This window comes from Pseudochaenichthys georgianus, chromosome 4 (genome assembly GCF_902827115.2).
Source record: "Pseudochaenichthys georgianus chromosome 4, fPseGeo1.2, whole genome shotgun sequence".
NCBI classification, from domain to species: Eukaryota; Metazoa; Chordata; class Actinopteri; order Perciformes; family Channichthyidae; genus Pseudochaenichthys; species Pseudochaenichthys georgianus.
In genome coordinates, this window is record NC_047506.1 from 12,523,562 (window position 1) to 12,551,484 (window position 27,923).

The following is a 27,923-nucleotide window of genomic DNA, read 5'->3' on the forward strand; positions in this document are numbered from 1 at the left end:
CGCTCGAACCTCTTGTGGCAAAAATGACAAACGACATGCACGCAAAGAATAATTTCCTAAAACTTTCTTTCGCACCTGTTTTCAGTTTATAAAAACAAAAGAGAAAACAATTGAGGGCTGTTGTTATCCATATTAAATACATGTATTCCTTAAAAGTCTGTTGTATTGCAAAATGTCTAAAGTTAAAGATTATCGGATTATTTTTATGCTTTTAACAATTTCATTTTCAAACCTTTGAAACTTTAATTATCAATTTTCATTTAAGTAACCACAGTTACCACAGTGCATTACAATATCTCGAACATAACCTCATTCCAAAAATGAAAATCTAAATTCAAATTTGGCTATACCATTACACTGAAGGGAATTGTCACAGAATTGTTGGGCCTTTTATTTACACACTCTTTCTAAACGTTTATTTTAAGATTTGATATTTTCATAAACTTTAGTCCCTTAAAATACAAAATATGACTTTAGTTAGAATTCTGGAATATAGTTTTAAGCTCAACAGAGCAAATTTATAAAATAATTGTTTTTCAATTTTATTAAACATTTCTTCTAAAAGTTATTCTAGTGATCTACTCTGTGGGTTAACACAAAGCTGAACCCTTCTATTTATCCAAAGATCCGCACCTACTTACACAACAATTAAGTGTCTAAAGGGAATTTTGAACTTTGAACCTCCTGAAACTGAAACTCTGTCATCTCTTCGCAGAAAGAAGGAGGCATCTGTGGCCCGTGGATTCCTGACGATGGTAAAATCGTGACTCACACTGTCTCCCAAGCAGGCAAAATGTCCCAGAAATACTGGAATTCAAAGGTGAGCCAACACAAAACAAAATTCTTCAAAAGAATGGGTAAAGTCTTAACATGTTTGTAGTATTTCGTTCAACCCTGTATCCCTGCAAATACTTAATTGTAGTTTATTTATACACAAAGACATACATGTCCCAAGAAATCCTAAGTTTGTCAAAAGGCAGAAGTTCAACTTTAACGGTTCTGTTAGTGCGGGAATTAAAATTGTACTTTGCAAAACATGAAAGACATACTTTTGATCAAAGTGATGCCTGATCTGTGAAGCCTGATCTCTGTTATGCCGGTTTGTCATGATGCAACCCGGAACCAGGATGTAAGTACTTGTCTGCTAAGACAACTTTGAGATGTGACCTGTCAAATTACTGTAAAAGTAAAGAAAACTAAGTAAAAAAGGCATTGAATGTTTAATACAATTTTGTTGCTGCGGTAACAATTGTAATGATTGACTGATGCATACAGCGCTTATTGGTTTCAGATCATTTGGATCAGACAGCTTTATAAAATAAAGTCTGATGGTTAGCTGTTGGTTTGTTTTCTTTGTATTTGGTTTAAACTATAATAACCATAAATGGCCTGATGAGTACACAGAACTGTTTGTCATGCATTGTATTTAATTAACTAAAGGACGGTCAAACATAATTTTGTTGTTTCAGTTACTAATAAAACAATAAATGTGATTTATATTGTTGACTGAGACTAACTAATATAATTACAGTATGACATAATTCTTCCACAGTATCATTTCTTTTATGGTGTTTTTCCAAAAAGGTGGTGTTGATTCACGTGGGAGTCACCTCAGTCATTGCTCATGTCAAAATTGGAGAGATGCACGCAGCGCTGGAGTCCAAAGTGCTTGTTGTCAGTGCTCAAGGTCAGTTCCTATTTGTGGATATCTTGATTCCTACAGTATGTTCTAAATAATGCCTGGGCTGTGGCCTTGATATGTATAACTCAATGCTATACAGTATAGTATTTGCAGTGTTGACAATTGAGCACTGCAGACTTAATTACATAAGTTACCTTTTTAACCAGACAAAGGCAGTAACAGCACACTCTCATGAACTTGTGCAGAAACATTGAGGTAAATTTCAACTCGCGTGGGACGTTGCTGTAAAAAAAGCTACTATGAGATGTTTTAAAAGAGAATTCAAACTACCCAGCAGAGGTGGGGACTCGAGTCACATGACTTGAGTCGCATATTTTTTTACTTGAGACTTGCTTGACTAACATTGATAAAAGACTTAACTTGACTTTGACTTGGTATTCATGAATTGAGACTTGACTTAAGCTTGAGATAGATGACTTGAAAGTACTTGACTGTTTAAAATTAAATATTTGCATTTGTTTTTGTAGTGAGATATTACGTTTAGTTTTTTCGAAAAACGTGATTATAGTATGAAGGTAGATATGGTGCAAAATGCGAGAGCGTGTAAAACCTGATGTGAGCACTTGAAAAAAAATCTGAGCTTGTGTGCATACATTTACACTTGTATAAAATATCCACGTAACTGTGAAACAAATTTGAAGTCACAGAAGAAAAGTTTTGTAGCTTGTAGAAAAAAAATGAACTTAGTGATGAAATGTTCACTTGCAGAAAAATACATATTATTTAAATATATTTTCCATTACAACTGCAACTTGTTTATTACAAGTTACAACCTTTCAAATCAGTCATTACAACTTGACGAATCTGCTCTGTGGCAGTATAAATCGATGAATCTGCGGTCTTGACTTTTGCTACACTTCTTGCGATAAATGTGTCGCAAAAGTAATTTTCACCTGTAGATGTGGGGGGAGGGAGGGGGGTTGGAGCGAAGGGGCGGAGCTATCAGAACGACGAGGCTCGAGTGACTGGAGACTGCGGGGCTAACGGTTCGTGCCGCTACCAGTCCCCTGACATGGCGCGTCAATCAACGGTAAGTTGTTCCCATTACTTGCCCAGTATTACTTTGAATATTATTATTGTGATTGAGGATTAAATCCACTTTGAAGACCACCGTTTTATATCGTGCAGTGTAGCGGCAAAATAACATCAGTTAGCCAGCTAACGCTAGCTTTGTTGAGTTTATGCTAGCTGAACAAGTAGTGGCTGTAGTCTACAGCAGTAATTAATATATTATAGCCTACTGCTTTGGCACTAACGGTTGATAACCGTTTATGAAAATAAAACCAATTGAACTGTACTGAAATAATGACAAGTTTTATAATTGTCTTGGGCTCCTGCTGTGTTTTTAAAGCCTTTGGAAATTATCCATGCTATTTTCTATTTAGAACGAAGACTTCAGAATCTTAAAATCCCTTAATGTTTGTATGCAATTGCGCTAAATTCAAATCTGGAATCAAGCAAATATTAATATGTTTGCATGACATTAGTTATTTATATTTTGCCATCACTGAACTATACGTTTAATACATTTAAGTCAAGCTAAGGTACATGTGATGGTAGCTAGTTAGTGCTCTTACCTGTGAGGCCTCCTTCAAACAGCATAATAACCAGACTGTACCATTACAACTAAGTACCAGTTCTAGATCCTTGACTTTAGACAGACAATTCAAGAGACAAATGTATTTAAAGACCAATCTTTATTTGAATGTGCCTCTTAACCTGAGATATTAGTTATACAGTAATAGTATTGACAATCGAAAAAAAACTGAGCAACTCAACTGTATATTTCTTATTGTCTAAAGCATTTATTATTTTCATTTTCCCCCTCTCATATTCAGTGTGGACGGATTGAGACAGCGTGGTGTCCAGAGAGCTGCAGAGACTTCAGGGAGAAACCTCCGTGTGATGGACGTCCTGTCTGTTGGTTTGGAGAGGACTGAGGGTCTTTCCTCTGCGAGGAGGACCAGGCCTGATGGAGGAGCCCATGCTGGGCAAAGCTGATACCAACTGCACAGGCCTAATCTGTTACTTTATTTGACTAAATGTGTTTACTTCTACATTTAATAGGTTTATGTCACACTCCTAGGTTTATGTCACGGTTTTAGTGTTGTCTGTCTGGTTATGGGTTTTGTAAGTCTGTTCATTCGGTGTTTTGTCTTCCTCCTTGTGTTTTGTCTGGTCCTCCTCCCTGTCGTTAGTTTCCCTGGTGTGTCTGATTGTCTCATTGTGTTCACCTGTTGCCCTTGTGTTTCTCCCTCCCCTGCCCAGCTGTGTCTTGTCCTGTGATTACCCTTCTGTGTATTTAGTCTAGTCTTCCCCTGTGTTTCATGTCGGTTCATTGTTTCCCCTCCATGTTATTCCACGGTCTGTGTTCCTTGTGCTGCTCGTTTGTTTTGGATGTTTTGGATACTGCCTTTTTGCCACAGCTTTTATTATTTAATAAAGTTCGCTTTTCGTTAAATTCTGCATTTGAGTCCTACCTGCTTCACCCAACCGTAACAGAATGAACCGACCAAATTTGGACTCAGCAGATTTTAATGTTTTGGCCCCACAGGCGGAATGTCTTGGATACTCTTTGGAGTAAATTGTTTACACCTGGAAGAATGCCTCATCTAGACGGGGTAAAGAGGCTGCTTTGAAGGAGGCACGCTGGGAGGTTGCTCGCAAGCCCTGGCTCAGGAGCTTGTTGCCTGAGTGGCTACAAACTTTTACAAGTAGCCCTGACGACTTGTCTCAAGCTTCTAACCCTTTCCTGGGATCCGACTACTGTCCTGTTGGAGGTCCACGGAGTCTCCAAAAAGCCTCTAGGAGACGCAGGGCCAGGATTCCAGCCCGTGCTCCAACAGCCATGATCCCGGCTTCAGTTCCGGTTTCCACAGCCATGGATCCATGCACCAGTACCGGCCCGCAGCGCTAAGTTTCCTTGCTCGATTACCTGGCCCACACAGCCATGGTCCGGGCCTCTGTTCCGGTTCCAGCGGCTCCAGTTCCAGCCTCAGACCTTTTCTCAGGAACCCGTCTGGCGTTTGGAGGTCCACGGAGCCTCCAAAAGGTCTCTGGAAGATGCAAAGCCATGGTTCCAGCCCCAGTCCTGGTCCCAGCATCCATGGTTCCAGCCCCAGCAGCCATGGTTCCGGCTTCAGTACCGGCCCCAGTAGCCATCGTCCTGACTCCAGTTTCGGGCTCCAGTACTGGCTCTCCGGCCAACGCCAGCTCCCCGTGTCCTGTCGGCGTACCGGCCGACTCCAGCCCCTCGTCTCCTGTTGGCTCTCCGGCCGACGTCAGCTCCTCGTGTCCTGTCGGCATACCGGCCGACGCCAGCTCCCCGTGTCCTGTCGGCGTACCAGCCGACTCCAGCCCCTCGTCTCCTGTTGGCTCTCCGGCCGACGCCAGCTCCTCGTGTCCTGTCGGCATACCGGCCGACTCCAGCACCTCGTCTCCTGTTGGCTCTCCATCCGACGCCAGCTCCCCGAGTCCTGTCGGTGTATCGGCCATCTCAAGTCACCTCTCCAGTTCCCTCTCCAGTCCACTCTCGAGTCTCTTCTCGAGTCCCCTCCCGAGTCTCCTCTCGAGTCCCCTCCTGAGTCTCCTCTCGAGTCCCCTCTCAAGTTCCTTCTCAGGTCCACTCTCGAGTCTCCTCTCGAGCCCCCTCTCAAGTTCCCTCTCGAGTCTCCTCTCGAGCCCCCTCTCAAGTTCCCTCTCGAGTTCCCTCTCGAGTCACCTCTCGAGTTCCCTCTCCAGTCACCTCTCGAGTTCCCTCTCAAGTCACCTCTCGAGTTCCCTCTCAAGTCACCTCTCGAGTTCCCTTTCAAGTCACCTCTCGAGTCCCCTCTCGAGTCACCTCTCGAGTTCCCTCTCTAGCCCTCTCTCAAGTTCCATCTCAAGTCCCCTCTCCAGTCCCTACTCGAGTCCCTTCTCTTGTCCCTACTCAAGTCCCCACTCAAGTGCCGTTGGAGGTTCCGCTGGGGGTCCTGCCAACTCCATGTCCTGTCCCGTTGGGGGTCCCGCCGACTACTCTTCAGCAGGGTGTCCTGCCAACCCTATGTCCTGTGCCGTTGGAGGCCCCGCCGACTGCTCTACTGCCGGGGGTCCTGCGAACTCCATGTCACAGATTTTTTCAGATTTGTGAACAATATTTGAGAGAAATGGTTATTTTGTGTATATAGAAAATGTTTTAGATCTTTGAGTTCATCTCATGAAAAATGGGAGCAAAAACAAAAGTGTTGCGTTTATATTTTTGTTCAGTGTAGATGCATTCCATCAGCTGACAAGAGAGGCTTCTCAATACTCAAATGTCCCCTCCTCGACTCCTCGGTCCTCCGGTAGTGACCCGGAAATGAATTTCAGCGCGCCATTTTGAAGGATATCTAATTTCTCTAAATGCACACCGAGGATCGAGCATCGAGGAGGCTCTCTGGAGGATCTTTAACCGAGGATACACTGATGGTTCCTCCACGGCTCCTCCGCGGATGCATTTCCGGGAACGGTGGAGGCGTGACGCACGGCCGGACTTATCTCAGCCAATGACAGCTCTGCATGCATCCCCTGGATATTATTTTAGAAACTGCTTTCATCGCATCGCGATGTTTCCAGTGAGAACAGCTGTGAGGTCCGTGCAGAAAGCAGAGCAGTGTGTATAATATATATCACTCAGTATAACAGGCCTACTCTCTTTATTTGCTTTAGTTTAGTAGATATCTACAAACAAAGAGTCGATATTTTTCTAAGACCATTTAGTGCTTCACATAATAAAATACACAACGGCTGTAGGTAGCCTGATTATATGCTTTAGGAGCTGTAGGTGTGTGTGGTACAGTGTGTAGGTGTGTGTGTGGTACAGTGTGTAGGTGTGTGTTGTACAGTGCGTAGATGCGGCGGACAGACGGGTCTCAGTTGGTTTGGTGTCCTCTGCTTACTTTTAATACTTGTAAATACAAGGGGAGTCGAGGAGGGGAGTAGAGGAGGGGACATTTAAGAATTGAGAAGCCTCTTATGTTTTTCGCCACACTTTATAAGCCTGACTATAACCACCTCTTCTCTGAGGTGCAGGGAGCGTCACAAACAAATGATGGTCCTGATAGACTACAAAAATATTCGGTGTGCAGATCTTTGTTTTCACAATAAAAGTAGTTTCTTAGTGAATGTCCTGTACTGGTCTTACAATCTCATAACATCAGCTTTTAATGTTCCTCTTGGATGTTCTTCTTGACCCACAGAGAAGGAGAAAATGTTGTGTCTTTCAGGCATGTCCTTTCCTAACAAAAATGACAGGAAACATAAAACATATTATTGCAGAACAAGTGTGTTATTTATGAAAGAGGTGTGTTTGTGTGTTTAGGGGCTGTTGATATAATTATTTTTTAATTGTAATCAGATTATGAATGAACAGTATGAAGTTCATCAACATTGAAATATATGTTATTATCAAAATAATATTGAACTGTTATCAAAACGTAGTGCAACTGTAGAAGCTTGCTCTGTTGTCTCACTGAAAGAATAACTTACCACATTTTTTCAGACAATATAGATAAATAGTAGCAGTTCTCACTATGTGTTAAATATCTTTGCCTTCAATACATTAAATTAAGAAAGCTGACAAAGTCATATTGCTAAATATCTAAATGTAACTTTTTGCATGGAAAAAACCCTCAACTTAACTGATGTGTAGGTGATCTAGTATTTAGTATTGTTTAATGGAATGTATATCAGTGTATTCAAGTCAATACTTCATTCATTTAAACCAATATCTTTCTTGATTCTTTGTACAGTATGAAAAATAGAGTCTTTGTACCTGTGCTGAAGTTCACTGCTGTGAGGAGTCCAGTTCTGTCTCTCACTCTCTGGTCCTGCCTGTCTGCCTCACCTGGACACCTTAAACAAACAGATATATATATATATATATATATATATATATATGTAAAGTACCATGTGTACAAACAATATAACTTATTCTCTTCTGTTGAACATGTTGGATTGTGTATTGTCCGAGTCAGGGTCCTTTTTATTTTACTGTAACTTTGGAAGTTGTGTTACCAATGCTTACTGTTTATTTGATATCAATTTGGTAATATCAATCAATCAATGTTTATTTATATAGCCCAATATCACAAATGTTACATTTGTCTCAGTGGTCTTCACAGTTTGTACAGAATATCAGTATGACAATACGACACCCTCTGTCCTTAGACCCTCACATCGTACAAGGAAAAACTTCCGGAGAAAACCCACAGTTTTAAAGGGAAAAATCGGAGAAACCTCAGGGAGAGCAACATAGGAGGGATCCCTCTCCCAGGACGGACAGACCTGCAATAGATGCCGTGTGTAAATTGAAAAGATAATACATTTGCATCATAGGTAGTCCAAATGTTTGGAAATGCATGTGTGTATAATAGGAAGATGAATCCACGAGGATATCCATCCAGGACCTATGATCCAGGACCACAGCCACGACTCAAGATCCAGGGCTCACGATCCAGGACACAGGACCGCAGGATCATCCATGACTCCGGATCCCAGTGTATATAGACACCAAAAAGAAAGAAATTTGGGGAAGCTGGGTTAATCGGAATATGAGAGTACACAGGTATAGACAGAGAGAAGGAAGAAGTAAGATGTCCCCCGACAAACTAAGCCTATATCAGCAAAACTAGGGGCTGAATCTAATCAGCCCTAACTATAAGCTTTATAAAAAAGGAAGGTCTTAAGCGCACTCTTAAAAACGGATAGGGTGTCTGCCGCCCGAACACAAACTGGAAGCTGATTCCACAAATGTGGAGCTTGATAAGAAAAGGCTCTGGCTCCCATTGTACTTTTAGAGACTCTAGGAACAACCAACAACCCTGCATTCTTGGAACGCAATGCCCTAGTAGGACAGTAGGGTATAATGAGTTCTTTAAGGTAAGATGGCGCCTGCCCATTAAGGGCTTTGTAGGCGAGAAGAAGAATTTTAAATTCTATCCTGTGTTCTATAGGGAGCCAGTGTAAGGCAGCCAGAACAGGAGTAATGTGGTCCCTTTTCCTAACTCTGGTCAGTACACGAGCTGCAGCATTTTGAATCAGCTGAAGCGACTTGACTGACTTCTTGGTACACCCTGATAATAAAGAGTTACAATAATCCAGGCTTGAAGTAACAAATGCATGGACTAGTTTCTCTGCATCGTTTTGAGGCAAGATATGCCTGATTTTTGCAATGTTACGTAGATGGAAGTAGGCGGTCCTTGAAATTGATTTTATGTGATTTCATTAAAGGATAAATCCTGATCAAATATAACACCAAGATTCCTTACAGTCTCACTGGAGGCCAAATTAATGCCATCCATAGTTAGTATATCTTTAGATAATTTGTTTCGTAGATTCTTCGGGCCAAGTACAATAACTTCAGTTTTGGTCGTGTTTAACATCAAAAAGTTTAAGGTCACCCACGTTTTTAAGTCCTTGAGGCAGTCTTTAATTTTATTTAGATGATTAATTTCATCAGGCTTGATTGATAAATATAGTTGAGTATCATCCGCATAACAATGAAAATGTACAGAATACTTATAATATTGCCTAACGGAAGCATATATAATGTGAACAAAATAGGTCCGAGCACTGAGCCCTGTGGCACTCCATGGCTAACTTTGGTTTGCGTGGAAGATTCATCATTGACACGTAAAAACTGAGAGCGTTCAAATAGATAGGACCTAAGCCAGCCTAAAGCAGTTCCCTGTATGCCAACTAAGTGCTCTAGTCTTTGCAATAAGATATCATGATCGATAGTATCAAATGCAGCACTGAGATCGAGCAAAACAAGAATAGAGGCAAGTCCCTTGTCAGAGGCTATTAGAATGTCATTTGTGACTTTAACCAGAGCTGTCTCTGTGCTATGATGTGTTCTAAAGCCAGACTGAAAATCTTTAAATAAATCATTGTTTTTTAAGTAATCACACAACTGTTTTGCGACTGCTTTCTCAAGAATTTTTGAGAGGAACGGAAGATTAGAAATAGGTCTATAGTTGGCTAAAACCTCTGGATCGAGGTTGTGCTTTTTAAGAAGCGGTTTTATCACTGCTACTTTGAATGATTGTGGAACATAGCCTGATAATAAAGACATATTCATAATATTTAATAAAGAAGTGCTAATTAATGGAAAAACTTCCTTCAACAGCTTAGTTGGAATTGGGTCTAACATACACTTTGATGGTTTAGAAGAGAGAATCATTTAATTTAATTGTTCAAGGTTTATGGCTGAAAAACATTCTAGTTTACTATCTGGTGTAATATTAGAGCTTACATTTCCGAGAGCTGTTGATAACACTATATTGGTCAAAGGCAAGAGGTCATTAATTTTGTTTCTAAGAGTAACAATTTTATCGTTAAAAAAGCACATAAAATCATTACTAGAAGGCTCAATCGAGCTATTGCTCTCTGTCAGCCTGGCTACAGTGCTGAAAAGAAATCTTGCATTATTCTTATTCTCATCTATTAATGAAGAGTAGTAGGCTGCTCTCGCTTTACGCAGTGCTTTCTTATATTCATTGAGAGTAATATGCCAAATTAAACGAGATTCTTCAAGTTTAGTGGAACTTATGGAATTAATACAATTAATAAAAACAACAAGGTTTGGGTTCGTTCTTCAGATGACTGACGTTAACGTGTAAGCTCAATAATGAACTCCAGCTCAACCAACCATATTGTAATTACTTCGACGTTAGCTAAATAGAAAATAGCATGGATCATTTACAAAGGCTTTAAAAACACAGCAGGAGCCCAAGACAATTAATTATAAAACTTGTCATTATTTCAGTACAGTTCAATTGGTTTTATTTTCATAAACGGTTATCAACCGTTAGTGCCAAAGCAGTAGGCTATAATATATTAATTACTGCTGTAGACTACAGCCACTACTTGTTTAGCTAGCATAAACTCAACAAAGCTAGCGTTAGCTGGCTAACTGATGTTATTTTGCCGCTAAACTGCACGATATAAAACGGTGGTCTTCAAAGCGGATTTAATCCTCAATCACAATAATAATATTCAAAGTAATACTGGGCAAGTAATGGGAACAACTTACCGTTGATTGAAGCGCCATCATGTCAGGGGACTGGTAGCGACACGAACCGTTAGCCCTGCAGTCTCCAGTCACCCGAGCCTCGTCGTTCTGATAGCTCCGCCCCTTCGCTCCAACCCCCCTCCCTCCCCCACATCTACAGGTGAAAATTACTTTTGCGACACATTTATCGCAAGAAGTGTAGCAAAAGTCAAGACCGCAGATTCGTCGATTTATACTGCCACAGAGCAGATTCGTCAAGTTGTAATGACTGATTTGAGAGGTTGTAACTTGTAATAACCAAGTTGCAGTTGTAATGGAAAATATATTTTAAAAATATGTATTTTTCTGCAAGTGAACATTTCATCACTAAGTTCATTTTTTTTCTACAAACTACAAAACTTTTTTTTTCCTTCTGTGACTTCAAATTTGGTTCACAGTTACGTGGATATGTTATACAAGTGTACATTTGGTTCACAGTTACGTGGATATTTTATACAAGTGTAGATTTGGTTCACAGTTAGGTGGATATTTTATACAAGTGTAAATGTATGCACACAAGCTCAGATTTTTTGTATGCAAGTGCTCACATCAGGCTCTCGCATTTTGCACCATATCTACCTTCATATTATAGCGCCATGCGCGCAAACCTGGCAAACCACTAGAAGGCAGGAGTCTCAGTTAACATGGCAGCGGCTAGCTTTACTCCAAAAATAGTGAAGTTTGGATTCAAGTATTATTTTGTCGATGACGGTAATAAGAAGAGAACAGCGGTATGCAGGGTCTGCAGCATAAAGATCAGTGACACGACCACCACAACATCCAACTTCATTCGTCACTACAAAAAAACCCACAGAGAAAGGTGCGTGCATGTGTTGTGTTAGCTAGAAAGATAACGTTACGTTTAAGCTACGTTAGACTTGGTTTCAAATCGATTAAGCATTGCAAAGGGAAGACAAAACGGTAAAGTAACACTAGAACCGCCAAGGGATTCATTTTGACTAACCCTGATACTGACGGGCTGTCAGAGAGAGAGAGAGAGAGAAGAGATGCCTCGTTTATTTCCCCTGTGTTAATATCAGAAGTTACTGTAAACTTTTGAATAATGTAGTTCATCTACTTTTAGTAGTTTGTTTAAATGTTTTAATTATGTTGTTTTTGTTTGTAGAAGTGCATCATTCCTTGATTTATTGTAAAATGAATCTGAACTTTTTGATCTGTTATGATGATAAACTGAAGCAATTTCTAAATTAACCCAATTAACTGAGTTTTAAATCGTCCTACTTAGTTTATAAGGAAATTATGAAGAGGAACAAATTAAATGATTTTAAAATGATATCTATGTAGGTGCTGACGCTGTTCGCGGTTCTAGTGTTAACAGAAATGTATATTAAATATGTGTAATGGCAAAGCCATGGTGATTCTCATGAACTTGCTGTAACATGAGCCAAAACAGTTCGATGCAGATTTTGAAAATTATTTTTCTCATTAGTATCAACCAGGTTCTAAATGAACTAGTCGTACAGTAGTAAAATAAAAGTTCTGTATATGTTTTAAAACACATTTTTAGAGAGTTTTAACGAGTCATTGACCAAATAAATTACCGTAACACATTTTCAATTGATGATAACTAAATATTTGAGTAAATGTTTGGCATTTTATTTTTTAACGTATGCTGCTGTCAATAGTCACAAGTAGTCACATAGTGTAATAATTCAGGTAAATATATAATAATATAATAATTTTAGTTATTAACTTCATTACCGTAACACAATTTTATGTTCCACACATTGACTTTTACTGTGGTGTAAATTGTACAATTGATTGAAAAAAGACTATTTTAAAATATGAACAGACATACCAAGCATTTCCTGTACAAAATGAAAATTTGAAGGTTTTCCATATTCCTATCAAAATATGAACTTATTAAGGAAGTGTTATGGTAATGAAAAGAGCATGTCGGTAATGAAAAGCGATATACTATTGCTTTATAAATACTATTGCTTTACGTATATATGCACACACACACAATTTTGAATGACACCGTTACTTTTATATACTGTCTCTTTACACACACAATAGACAATAGTAACGTAACGTTTGTTACATGATACATAATGTACCTGTACCTGCGGTGTTTTTCCACTCTAAACTTTTCCAGGGCTCTGTAGAAGTCAAACTGTTCAATGGGTGGTCCTTCAATGCAGATTCTCATCAGGACGTCGAGATTTTCTGCTTTTATTCTTGCCCTGCCCTTGGTCTTTATGCGATTTTGAATGCTGAATCCACGTCCGCACGGCACTGTGCTCATTGGAATGACCGAGATTGCAGCCAGGAGCTTTGTGGTTTCAGGTAGGAAGTCAGCATGTTGTGTAGCCATGATCTTCACCAACTCCTGGAAGGAATTTTTGCTGTAGTTTGCATGGACCAGCTCCTTAAAAGGTGACCACTCTGCGCTGCAGGTGTCCGTGTCAACGATAGGTTCCCGTCCCGCTGGGCACAAGTGATCCAGGATGGTCTGCAGCTCATCACGTCCAAATCGCACACATTCAGTGTTGTTCCGTGGCAGACACCATGGGTCAAATATGCGAAAAGCGGAAAAGAGGCCGATGTCGGGGAAACGATCTTCAATATTCTGGATGAGGGTGTCGAGGAAGCGCTGCCTTACACCATCCACGGCTTGCCGCATCGTCCTGGTGGCCTTTATCTTTTCTCCCTTAAAATACATCTCGCCGTTTTTCTCCGCAATGTTGGCCAGGAATTCTTGGAATTGTGGGCCACCTTCATCTCTAATCTGCATGGCTCACAGCGCATTGATCGTTGAGGTTACAGCAGGCTGAACGTCATCAGTGTCCAGGATGACATGCATTTCTTTAAGCCGTGCTTGCCGAGAGCTGCTGTTGGAGTATCCATAGATGCTGCCCACCGTCCTCTGGTAGCGCTGGGGGGATGGTATCGCCACAGCAGCCTGCTGGACACACAAGTTTAGCTTATGTGCAGCGCAGTGTGTGCCACCGATGGCTGGGTTTTCCCTTTTAAAACGCGCCACGAACCCATTTTCTCTTCCAGTCATAACCGCTGCCCCATCTGTACGGACGCCAGTTACGTCGTTCAGGTCGATGTTGTAATTTTGCAACTGCTCCTTAATGGTTTGCGTTACGGTAGCAGCGTTGCATGCAGTAATCTTTGTGTTGCACAAGTAGTGGGTTTCTAAGTCACCGTCATTTATTAGGTTAACATATGTGCAAAGAAGCTTTTCCATCGAAATGTCCGTGGACTCGTCAGTCAGGAGCCCCTTGAATGTTGAGTTATTTAACTTTGCAATTAAATCCTCCTTCAGCACATTACGGCGCACTGCATGTCCTGCACTATGTCGTTGTGAGGGCGTTCTCTGAAACGCGCAGTTCTGCCAAGGTTTCACATCCCTGCAGAATGCACAGTTCATTCAAGCTTTTGTTTGTGTGTGTCAGCAACAGTTCTTTTGCCAGGTAATACACATTCCTCTTGGCCGCAATTACCGCCTTTGATCTGGCACAGACCATTCGATTAACGGCAACTTGAACGTTGTTTCTTCATAAATGCTGTGCATCTAGCAATGCGTTGTGATCTACCCCCTTTATGTGCATCTCTATAGTCTTCACCCTGAAGTTGGACGTCCCCGCGGTGAACACGTTGTGCTTTTTCCCCCTTACACATAGTGTGCAATACATTTTATGACTTTGTTTGTTATAGCACAACCAAGGGAACTTCATTTTCCAGGTTCCGACAAACTTCCTTTTGTTGTGGCTGAACGGTTTCTCTTCGTGGCTTACGGGTGTAGAAGTGACATTGTCAGATGGCGTAGGCTCTGGATGGGGTGGGAGGCTAGATGACGACAACTCCGGCCCCGGGGCAACTGCACGGGCGGGGGATACTGGCGGAGAATAGGATGGCGGCAACTCAGGCTTGGGCTGAGAGCCAACGGCAAGGCTCGCTGGCAGTACACTTTTTTCCGTCACAGGAACCGGCTTTGCTGGTGGCGAAAAAAATCCCACCAGCCTCCTTTGCCCTTCCAACAGAGGGATGTCATTTTCCTTTTTGTCATTTAAACCAGGGGTTCCCAAAGTGTGGGAAGGTGAGCCTCCCCTCAGAGAACATAATCACAGCCGCGCCCCCCCTCCCAATTATTATACTGCGGTCAACTCAGCCGTCTCTCGCATTTGATTGGTCAAATGGGCAGCGCTTCATTTTCGAGTGCGCGATTAATAGCGTATTTACGGTAATCGCCGAGAAGTGGCGCTGACGGTAGTACAAGTGCTTATGCTATATTTGATCAATCAATCAATGATATTTGATGAGGGATACAATGATTTTTAGCCATATATTCTTAATAAAATTGGTACTGTTGGACTCAGTACATGTTAGACTACTACCACAAATACAATCAAGTACTTTTACTGTGTACTATTTGAGTAATACTCTGTCAAACTCCCCTCCAGAGTACAATAATGCATGTTTTCTGCCCTTTTTGATGAGAGATACAATCATTTTTTGCAATGGGTTCTTAATAAAATCGGTTATGCTGAATTCTGTACTACTTGGACTACTACCACGAGTACAATCAAGCACTTTTACTGTGTACTTTTTGAGTAATACTTGTTTAAACTCCTGTCCTGAGTACAATAATGCATGCATTTTATGCAATAAGTTCTTAATGAAATTGGTACTGTTGGATTCAGCACTACTTGGACTAGTAGCACATAGATCAAAGATAGCAGAAAACATGCATTATTGTACTCTGGAGGGGAGTTTGACAGGGGATTACTCAAAAAGTACACAGTAAAAGTACTTGATTGTACTTTTGGTAGTAGTCCAAGTAGTACTGAATCCAACAGTACCAATTTCATTAAGAACTTATTGCACAAAATCATTTTATCTCTCATCAAAGATGGCAGAAAACATGCATTATTGTACTCTGGAGGGGAGTTTGACAAAGGATTACTCAAAAAGTACACAGTAAAAGTACTTGATTGTACTTTTGGTAGTAGTCCAAGTAGTACTGAATCCAAGAGTACCAATTACATGAAGAACTTATTGCACAAAATCATTTTATCGCTCATCAAAGATGGCAGAAAACATGCATTATTGTACTCTGGAGGGGAGTTTGACAGGGGATTACTCAAAAGTACACAGTAAAAGTACTTGATTGTACTTGTGGTAGTCGTTTAACAAGTACTGAGTCCAACAGTATCACTTTTATTAAGGATGTATCGCTAAAAAATCATTTTATCTCATCAAATATAGCAGAAGTTGCATGATATTGTTCTCAGGAGGGGAATTTGAGAGTATTACCCAGAAAAAAGACAGTAAAAGTACTTCATTTTATTGTACTGAGTCAAACAGTGTTTTTTAAAGAACTCATGGTAAAAATAATTTGTATCGCATGAAGCAGAAAAAACATGCATTCTTTTACTCCTGCGTTAGTGCCGCTTCTCAGCGATTACCGTAAAGGCGCTATAAATCGCGCACTCAAAAATGAGGAACTGCTCATTTGACCAAGCAAATTTGAGAGACGGCTGAGTTGACCGCAGTATTATTATTGCTATTATTATTATTATTATTATTATTGTTGTTGTTGCTATAATGCAGGGGTATTCAATTGCATTTCAAAGAGAACATGTAAGGTGAGGTTTCGCTACCTTCCTATTTTTTGATTGGCTGAGCGTCACCTCCTTAAGACATTAAACAATAGCTTTTTTAAACCTCTTTATCTTTATGTTTTAAACATGTTGAGGTTAAGGATGGCAGCTTCCACATACGTTGCACTCGGAGAGAAATAGTTGAGACGGAGATGTCTTTAGCAGCAGGGAGGAGTAACGTTTCACCAATGTTGTGAGGTTTACCTGCCTTAGCTATCCGTAACGCCACTCAGTATGATGCTTCTGTTGCCTTTGTATTCACAGTGCTTAATGTGTCAATGACATTTTTCTGTGACTGCAATTCCTTGAGCTTCCGGTCAAAAAACTCCTGTGGCTTGGTCACCAAACATGGGTGTTTCGTCTCAATATGACGCCGGAGTTTACATGGTCTCATACCATCATTAGCTAGCACCTCGTTACAGATAACACACTGTGGCAGTGGAGTGTCATCAGGACCGGTCCATGAAAATCCTAGCTTCAAATAGTCACTGTCATACTTCCTCCGTTTTCTGACAGACGCTGTCTCCTCTCTCACTTTAGGTAACTTCACTAAAAATCTATCCATATTTTGCCGCTCGCATAAAGTTAGCTGAAGTTAACTAGCTAGATTTCATTGTTTCTCTTTATTTTTTTCTGGCGGCTGCGCCTCCCTTGAAGCTCTCTGGTGCCCCCCAGGGGAGGCGCGACTCACACTTTGGGAACCCCTGATTTAAACGATAACAATTGTCGATCTTCTCTCAGATAAATCTTTTTTTTCGGGCCGCCTCGGCTCGAGTTGAGGGCGTTCCGAGCTGAAAAAGGGCATCCAATGACGGCAAGACGGCCCCCTGGCGGAAACACTGGCTCAGTCTCTCTCTCTCTGTCTCTCTTTCTCAGGCTCTCCCTCTTTCTCACTCACTCTCTCTCTCACACACAATGTGAAGATGTCCTGTTCTAACCTCTCTCTTTCCTTCCTTCTGTACTCTTCCAGCAGCTCTGGGTTGCTGTACACTTTCTCTGTGCTTCACCACCCTCACCTTGGAAGCTGCCCTTTTCCTTTCCACCTTTTCTGAACTTAATTTCAAGAGGGATTCAGTATTCATTAAATTGGATTCAAATAATATATATAAATGATTTCTTTATAGTTAAAGCTCACCATACATAGCTGCACACATTTCTTTCATTACCGCAACAATTGTGTTCATTACCGTAACAGCCTCCTATATGACATGGTAATGAATGCAGAGCATTACGGTAATGAATGACCATAACACTAGCTAGTATAATAGTTAGCATAGCCATGATGCTACAAAAGAAATATTTGCACTATCATTCTGGCTCTATAAAAGCTACTTTTCTATTGATTTTGGAATCAATAACTTTAAAAAAAACCATTATATAATACCCCATTATGGTAATGGCAGTTAGTTCAATCAGGAGAGCCGTGATGTATGGAATACATATTTATTATCGGTCACATTATATAAATGAAACATAATGACAGTTTATAACAAGTGAATGAAATGGTGTTTTGGCGATTAGGCCCAGGTTTTGTAGGATATCAATCGGGAAGGGAAATAACCGTTTCCGATGAACCCCCCTGGGTCTAGACACTGGTGGTGGTGATAAGTGGTTAGGTCCGGTTGGAAGGGAGAAGGTTAAGCTTGGCCCTGAGTTCAATCAATCGATCAATGTTTATTCATATAGCCCAATATCACGAATGTTACATTTGTCTCAGTGGTCTTCACAGTGTGTACAGAATATCAGTATGACAATACGACACCCTCTGTCCTTACACCCTCACATCGTACAAGGAAAAACTTCTGAAGAACACCCAGTTTAAAGGGAAAAATGGGAGAAACCTCAGGGAGAGCAACAGAGGAGGGATCCCTTTCCCAGGACGGACAGACGTGCAATAGATGCCGTGTGTAAATTGAAAAGATAATACATTTGCAACATAGGTAGTCCAAATGTTTGGAAATGCATGTGTGTGCATGCATGGAGTTGAAAGCAGGAGGCGAAGGGGTGGAGGAGGGTTGCGCGTTGACACCTGGAAGACAGCTGAGGGATTAACAGGTGCGATAATTAGGCTTGTAAATGGGTGGGCGTGATAGGTTAGCTGAGGAGTGGCACTCCCTGTCATTTAGATGCAGGGAGCAAGTATTGCCATGACGAGCAATACGGAGTGATAGGTCTTCCTGTCTGAACTTGCGCTAAGCTTCATTTCAATCAGGAGAGACGTGATGTATGGAATACATATTTATTATCGGTCACATTATATAAATGAAACATAATGATGACAGTTTATAACAAGTGAATGAAATGGTGTTTTGGCGATTAGGCCCAGGTTTTGTAGGATATCAATCGGGAAGGGAAAGAACCGTTTCCGATGAACCCCCAAAATAATGAAGTATGAAGTACTGAATGTGAAGAATCTTACCTTGTGGGATGCAGTGGAAATCTATGGATGAAAAGGAGAGGTTAATACATGTGAGAATTTAAACGACTGATGCCTCCCGGGCATCCTTCCTGGACATACAGGGCTTCCCGGACGTACGGGGCATCCCGGACGGACGGGGCATCCTGGACGTACAGGGCGTCTCGGACGTACGGGGCATCCTGGACATACAGGGCATCCTGGACATACAGGGCGTCCCGGACGTACGGGGCATCCTGGACATACAGGGCGTCCCGGACGTACGGGGCATCCCGGACGCACCAGGCGACCCGACGTGCGGGGCGCCCGGAACGTGCAGGGCTTCCCGAACGTGCGGGGCAACCTGACTTTAGCAGGGACACATTATACGGACCGGAGGTTTACGACCCGGACATACGGGGCTTCACGGACGTACGGGGCATCCTGGACGTACAGGGCGTCCCGGACCTACGGGGCATCCTGGACATACAGGGCATCCTGGACGTACGGGGCATCCTGGACGTACGGGGCATCCTGGACATACAGGGCATCCTGGACGTACAGGGCGTCCCGGACGTACGGGGCATCCCGGGCGAACGGGGCTACCCGGACGCACCGGGCGACCCGACCTGCGGGGCGCCCGGAACGTGCAGGGCTTCCCGAACGTGCAGGGCAACCTGCCTTAGCAGGGACACATTTATACAGACCCGAAGGTTTTACAGCCTGGACATACAGGTTTAGATATGCAGAAATAAACATGAGCCGCGGGGCGACATACGTGCTGACATGCTAAGAACCACCACCAGTTATATGCATACGTACCAATTTGTTAAGGTTGGAGAGACCTTTGGATAGCCAGCACGGCATTGAGGTCAGGGCGAATGTAGGATGAGAAAGCGGAGGAGGACCACCGTCCGAGTTGTTGCAGGGATGAGGATGAGACGCCTTGATTAGCAGCGGAAGTAGCTGCGCCTATTCTAAAGGAGTGCCCCGTGTATAGAAGGGGTGATAACCCGGATTGAATGAGGACTTGTTTTAAATGGACATTGAACTGTCGTTGAGTTAAAGGAAAATTCCCTGAGATAAGGAATAATGGTGAGAGAGGATTAGAGGTAGGTCTAAGCTGTAGGAATTTGATCATGGCCTTATAAGGGCAGAACTGGGAGTCGATGCGGGCGGCGATGACGGAGCAGGCGCCGCCGCAATTGGAGTGTTTAAGGCAGAGGTTCCGGAACGTCTTGTGGGCTGACTGCGGTGATCTATGGATGAAATGAGAGATTAACATGTGGATTAAACAATCGGCCGGAATCACTGCCGGGCTTACCGTACATCATAAGATGCTGACCCAAAGGTCGACGGCCGGAATCAGCCCCGGACTTACGAGAACACTACCACTAAACAACGGCCGGAATCGCTGCCGGGCTTACTGTTCGCTGCTGGGCTTACTGTACATCATAAGATGCTTGACCCGAGAGCCGGAATCAGTGCCGGGCTTACGTACTACCAGTGGCGACTGGTCATTAGGGGCAGGTGGGCCACAGCCCCACCTAGTGTCAGCAGAAAGTATTAAAAATAATTATTACAAAAAAATGCAAAAAATAAATAAAATATATTTTAAGATCATGTTTAATCATCTGATTCGTCTGTACATTGCTGTTTTAGTCTGTGTTCTTCTAATTAGTGTCTACAGTGTCACACTGCTCAATAGGCACACACTGTCAGCTACACTTATTGAGCTGTTTAGAGCCATGTGGGACAAAACCCGATCCTGCCCCTCCCTCTCCCTGTTTAAGTCAATGGTGACTGTAAAAACTACACTGCGCATGCTCAGAGTATTGTCCTATTTAATGTGTGTGGCAAAAAAATAATGACCAGAGGGGCAAAGAGCTGCCATCCCCACCATACGTCATCTCACATAATTCAGAGCTGATTGGCTGTAAGTACGTGTGCCGCGAAAAGTGTGGTGTGTGAAGAGGAGACGAGAGAGCTGCAGTGAGGCGTCCTAAAACCCGGAAGTAAGCTGCGCATGGCTTCCCTCGACCTAAAAGCAATGAGATTTCTTCATAGGATTTTATAAAATAGCTCAAAATAAGGTCTGTGGGAAACAAACCTGTTAGATAAATGCACGTTTTGTTCAGCCGGATAATATCCACATGTCTACCCTACTTTTATAATTTTCGAATCATAAATCTATTGATTAGATTAGATTTATGATAGACTTTTGAAACTACAAGAAGATAAGGAGGACTTTTACAAAAAAGTAATAGCGATTTTTGTCCAGAAGGATAGGCAAATGGACTTAATCTTCAAGTCAAGGTAAGACTGCAATTTTATTGAAAATGGGATCTTACTAAGAGAGAACAATTCAATATTTAAATGATAAAATTACATTTTTTGGGTATCCTTTTGTTGAACTGTCTGTTTAAAATTAATTGAAGCATCAGACTAAAAAAGCTTTTGAAAATAATATTATATTTTGATTTAGGTCAAAATATAATATTTGTAAACCTGAAGAGTCAGGTGCCTCACCAGCCATGAACCTCACTGCAGAAGCTTATATTTAGACATCTGAGTTTTTTGTGCCCCACCACTTTTGTACATATAGAAACGCCACTGCGTACTACCACTAAACAACAGCCGGAATCGCTGCCGGGCTTACTGTACATCATAAGATGCTGACCCGGAAGTCGACGGCCGGAATCAGCGCCGGGCTTACGTGAACACTACCACTAAACATTGCCGACACGATGGTCGATGACCTGCGATGCAGGGTTAAACGTGCACAGATGAACACTACCACTAAAATGCATAAATACCAGGGAAGAGAGATCTTGGATGGCCATCTGGTTGTTGTAGGGATGAGGAATAATTACCTTGATTGCGGCAGGGTTGCTGCACCTATCCTGGACGAAGCCCTGAAATGCTATTAAGACACCACCACCAGTTATATGCATGTTTACCATAGGTAAACTGAAGAGATCTTGGATTTCCGGCACGAGTCGATGTCCGGGGGAAGAGGGAGATGTAGACAATGTAATGCAGCTGTTAGCTTGAGTACAATGATACATGAATGTTATACCCTGGCTTATCGTAAGCCATGTGAGCATGAAACCAATATAAATGAGTGCGCAGCATAAAATGATGTATGCTTAGGTAAATACTGAAACATGACCCATGATATGGGACTAGCTTAATTAGCAGTTTAATTACGCCACGGTGAGACATAGATGCACTTGATTGGGTGATTAGACTGTCTTCTATCATCTTACGTGAACTTCTCTTTCTCCCTAAAAGAAACCCCCCAAAAAAACCACGGATGGGCAGCATCCGTGAATAAAAACGAAGACTCATTGAGTGTCTGAGTGAGTAGATACGGCCGCTGCTAATGTGTGGCGTTAATGGGGGTGGGGGGGGTGGTTCGAAAGATTATTTGCCACGTGGTTCCTGGCGTGAGGTACTGGCAAAGCTGCGGTTGCGCCTGGGGCATACAGACCTCGGATGAGCGTCCTTGCAGGACTGCAGATGTGGAGGAATGTACGATATGGGTGGTAGCAGACGTTTTCGTTAAAGTTATGACACATCTTCTCGTCTTGCCTATGCTGCACCTGACGGCTTTGACTATTATTCCCGGAAAACAGCGTGGGAAAGACTCTAGCCCAACAAAATAAAATACTCAGTTACCTCTAATCATTAACCCATGTTTGTATAATTTAGTGAACTCTGTGTGTTGCTACTAGCATACATGACACCTGACGTGGAAACGTTACTCGTGGATGGGGCTACAGAGCTGCTAGACAGTCGAAAACGGTGCATTCCTCTGTCTGAATATGCTGCACTTTTGATAAATGTTTAGACAAAAGCTAAACTCTTATTGCACTTTTGGCAACGAGCATTCTCCACGTCGAGACGGGTAAAGTTTAACCACACCTCGGAGCGCGTTCTCTCCGCCACCTCCGCAGAGTGCTCCGCTGCATGTAGCAGCTGCATGTGTGTAAACTGCCCCGCCCCCTCGCACGCAGACCGGGGAGAGAGATCTCGTCTGATTGAAAATACATCATAGACGCATTTGTTTGTCTTTTGCATATTAGAAATGAGTTGGCGCCATTCATTTCAGGTAACACTGTGTTGAAGCTTGAAACTGCGTTAGTTACTGAGCATTGTAATGGGTAGTAATTACCCAACTGCATTAGTAATGAAAGTAATACGTTACTGAAACTCCATACTGTAACACGTTACACCCAACACTGCCTGGAACTCACCACACCCCTCTCTTAAAGGGGTAGTGATCTCGCTCTGCATGCCCCGAATGTCATGACAATATAACGAAACATCTCGTGAATTGCTGCAACTGCCTCTTGCCAGCGCTACCCTGACGCCTGTTTTAGAGTGAGGCGCAGGAGGAAGTAGCTTCAATGGGATGTAGCTTGAGCCCTGCCTGCCTGCAGGAGGGGTTGTGGTTTGAAGCCAGAATGGGTAAAGCTTCGCATGCGATGAGGACCCGTTCCGCGTGAAGCCGGAAGCACCGCATTTGAGCGGCCCTGAAGCCAGTGATGCCCTCTTGAGAGACTGAAGGCGTGCGTCAATTGTTTGGGTGTAGTAGTAGCCCGTAACCCGTTTCCATTAAGCCGGAGGTTTGCGGGGCGGCCGGCTGGAACCGCTAGCCGACTGGGGAACGCCACCTGTAGCTTAATCCGCCAGACTGCGGAGCTGATGAATAATGCCTGGAGCTGGGACGAAGCCCTGCTGCTGCTTGCGCGTTGACACCTGGAAGACAGCTGATAGGAAAGGGGAGAGCATATATAGAGGGATTAACAGGTGCGATAATTAGGCTTGTAAATGGATGGGCGTGATAGGTTAGCTAAGGAGTGGCGCTCCCTGTCATTTAGATGCAGGGAGCAAGTATTGCCATGACGAGCAATACGGAGTGATAGGTCTTCCTGTCTGAACTTGCGCTAAGCTTCATTAGTGTACACTGGGTTGTCAGTAAATGGAATCTTTAACATATCTATAGCTTGACCTTGAAAGGACATCTTACCTTGTAGCCATCTTGCATCTTCTCTTCCATGCAATGCATCATGGGTAAAAAAATAAATAATTTAAACAAACAGGAATTGTAATGGTGCCAAATAGGCAGTGCATCGGTAATGAACTTCACATGCTCCGGACACACATATTAATCCAAAAATATTTTAATTCATAAATCTTAGACCCAAAATAATTATATTACCAGTAAGAATGTACCATTTCAACAATTTTTTGTATTTATGTATGTATTAAATTGTGCAGATTTATTGTGATATTTTGGGGTTAAATGTAAAAAAATAAACTCCGGACGCATTACGGTAATGAATTTCTACTTGGAAAAATGGTGAAAAAAATATGAATTACTACCTCAACTACAAAAATAGCAATAGTACCACATACAATACACAATGCAGTTTGATATAGAGTTGATTATTTTGATTATTTTTGTAATTTTGTCTTTCTCACAGACATGACCAAAGGTGGTTTCGTGAGAATCACGAGTCCTAGCTATATTGTCTGCAGTTCTAGGGTTAATATGAATCTAATATGATTGTCATCGGTCTAAATTAGATTTCAAATAACTGTGTATGTAATGAAGATCATAGTGTGGGTTAAATCCATTTTCATAACCACTGTCTTTTAACTGATTTAAATGCGGAAACTGGGCTTATTCATCAGAATTACGTATGACTTGACTTGCTTGACCTGAGCAATGACTTGACTTGCTTGACTCTCACCACAGTGACTTGGGACTTGCTTGATACTTGTAGGTCAAGACTTGAGACTTGCTCATGACATGTAGGACGCTTACTCCCACCTCTGCTACCCAGCATAATATAAATAAGTTACATTGATTTCCATTGCAACATTTGGAAGTACAAATTAATTAATCAATATTTACAAGCCAATAATATAATATAAAGTATTCTGTTGTGATTCTGTATAATGAGTAGATTTGTACTTTCAAAACATTTTGACTTTTGTACTTAAGACATTTAGGAGCAAGATTTTTGCTACTTTTGCTAGTAAAGTAAACAATCAATTTGTTCTTCTGCCATTCAATTGAGTAAATGGAAACCTCACATATAAAATTCATGTTTCAGTGTGCGGGGACGATGTCTGCGAGGTGGAGGAGAACTGTCTGAACTGTCCTGCAGACTGTGGCATCTGCCCCATGTCCATCGCCATCAAGGTGGCCATCGGGCTGCCTGTCGCTCTCTTCAGCAGCGGCTTCATCCTAACCATGGTGGTCAGTCTCTCTCTCACACACACACACACACACACACACACACACACACACACACACACACACACACACACACACACACACACACACACACACACACACACACACACACACACACACACACACACACACACACACACACGTTCTCACTCCCATCCCGTCACATATTGACGGACGGTCAGGGCCCCTCCCCGTCGCTATATTACGTACAGGGTACCCCTTGCCCATCAGGCTTCTACCGGCAGGGCGTCCCATAGACCTTCATTGCGGACAGCGGACCCCTTGACCGTCAGGCTTCTACGGGCAGGGCGTCCGGTCCCATAGACCTTCATAGACCACGTGATCAACAACGATGGCCGACCTTCGTGTTATTCTCGGTGGAAAATGCCTATTTTAAGGTTCATTTGGCCATTAAAATGCGTTTTGATGTCATTTCATGCGAGTAATGAGTTTTTATTTCTGATTATTTGTGCAGTACATGTACATGATGTTTAGTTTGCTAGTTATGACGAAGATTACTTCATGAATGCTAACGTTTTTTTGGTGGAAATGTGTTTGTTCACAGAAAAGTCACCCTGACTTATTGGGAGAATCTAAAGGCAAGAACATCCCAAATATTCATTTAGGTCTTTATTTTAGACCTTTAGTGTTGCCGTCTGTGAGGAAAATACATGGGGCTCAGAGCCTCGTATTTTAAAAAAAAATGTCCTTCTAATTTGTTATTCTTTTCAAAATAACACACTGTTATTTACTCACCAATAACACACAATTATCCTTGCTTTTATTTATTGGTTTAATTCCATAATCTCTGGCTTTTTTGGCGTTCGTCAGGAACTGAATTTCAAAATAAAAATAACCGGAAACAGACGTAGGCCTATATGGGACATTTCGAGCATCATTGCGATTGTCAACATTTTTTAGTTTAGGATGGCCGAAGACACTACACTACCCATAATCCCCAGCTATCGTTTAGGACTACAGTCCCCATGATTACTCTTCAAGGTCTGGGATTGGATGTTGGAGTGGCAGTGCGCCAAGGTTATGCAGAGTGTCAAACAGCTGTTTGAAATGGAACGAAACCACGCCAGACTATCCAAAACTGGAATCGAACGCCCCCCCAGAACTACACACTACACTATTGTGTTTCGCAAAATGTTCTATGGGACGTCTCTACTGAACGTTTTCGTTTTTCCCACAATTAGAAGTTGCCAGTATTAAACACATTGGTGTTATCAAATGTAAAACATATAATTAATAAATGGGTGAAAATCGCTGTCCATAATGCGCAGCATCAATATATAGCATTAATATATACCCACATGACAGCTCATTGATACTTTGTAATTCTACTCCACTACAATTCAGAGGTTAACCTGGTATTTTTACTCCACTACACTTATTTGAGTTACTTTGCAGATTCTGATTAATGATGTGAAATATAAACAACCCTTAAATCAGACTTTAGTTACACCTGAGTAAAATTCAGGGAAGGTGATTGTCAAGTGCCAACAATCAGGAGAGATATTTGATAGTTGGTGCTTGAGAAGACTAAACATGTATCTGCAATTGACATTATTGGAAACGAATAATAAAGTATATTAATTACTCGTTATTCTCTACTAATAGTTAATTAAAGACTGTATATTATGGCTATTTTGCACATCCCTTTCAAGATTTTAAAGGTTTATTGACATATCATATACACAACTACGGTGTAGTTATGCAATGAATGAAAAACTTGTGTCACAGGTTCCTCAACAGTGCATTACAAGACATCTATCAATATGTGTGTACCTCCACCATTAAACTATCAAATTATGCACATTTCTTATACTATCTACATAAGAGTATAATCCATATGTATAATATCAGTTAAAATAAGTGCTTCAACATAGTTAACATTGCAGGAAAGCAATATATTAGACGTTAAGTACTTTGTCAGGCTTAATATTTATCTGTAGATACTAGATACCCCCAAAGTTCTTGTCTTATTTAAAAGAAGACCTTAATCTGTTATTTAATGTTTAAATAAAGGTTAATTCGTTTTTCTGTTTTGCACCTCCTCCTATTAATATCTTTGTACATCCTGCACTAAACTGTTTTATTGGAGAGATCACTTATAGTATCTTCTTGATTTTTTATATTCTATATTTCTATCACAGACCTTCTACTTTCCCCTTATGAAAGTATATGTACTCTTAATATTTTTTTAATCAAATATAACACATAAAAACAATAATTCAATAACGTGCTTTAACCACTAGGCGGTGCACACAAGGTACACACAGCCATAATAACTTTGTATTATTAGTGTGTATGTACAACATCTGAAGATGTGTAGTTTTATTCATGCTTTCACATAATTTTACAGCATATTGCTATACTATTTCAGACTCAGTATTTACATTCTTACATTCAAAATTCAATCCAATTCAAATCAGTAATACCTTTAAAAACTACAAGTCCTTTTATATCAGCTGTGCACCGTTATGGTGTAAATATAACCTATCTATGAATTATATCAAATGTAAAAGTGAGCCGAATTAGTGTTGATACTGCAAGGAGACGTATTGTGTGAAGAGAAATTGAAGATGTTATTTAATTGTTGATATATTTATGATCCACGTCAAGTATTCAGTTTCGGCGGCATTTCTTCCAGTTTTTCCAAAGGTCTTCTCATCAGGGCTCTCTAAATAAAGAACTACGGCAGATCTGTAATATGTAATGCAGCCGAACCGTGTATTACAATTCCGTTATGTGATGACTTTCAAAGAGAAAAGCAAGAGCACTCGGAATTAAGTATTATTTTATTCTTTTAAAATGTTTTCCGGATTTCATATAATATAAAC

At 41.5% G+C, this 27,923-nt stretch overlaps 1 protein-coding gene across 1 annotated transcript in view; it reads left to right on the forward strand.

Moving 5' to 3' along the window:
- LOC117445549 (atrial natriuretic peptide receptor 2-like) overlaps nt 1–27,923 on the forward strand; it is a 52,244-nt gene that overhangs the window by 2,970 nt on the left and 21,351 nt on the right. Inside the window, exons 5-7 of the mRNA XM_034081289.1 lie at nt 720–820; nt 1,585–1,687; nt 24,932–25,077. Coding sequence (XP_033937180.1) covers nt 720–820; nt 1,585–1,687; nt 24,932–25,077 — 350 coding nt within the window. The remainder of the gene's footprint in view (nt 1–719; nt 821–1,584; nt 1,688–24,931; nt 25,078–27,923) is intronic.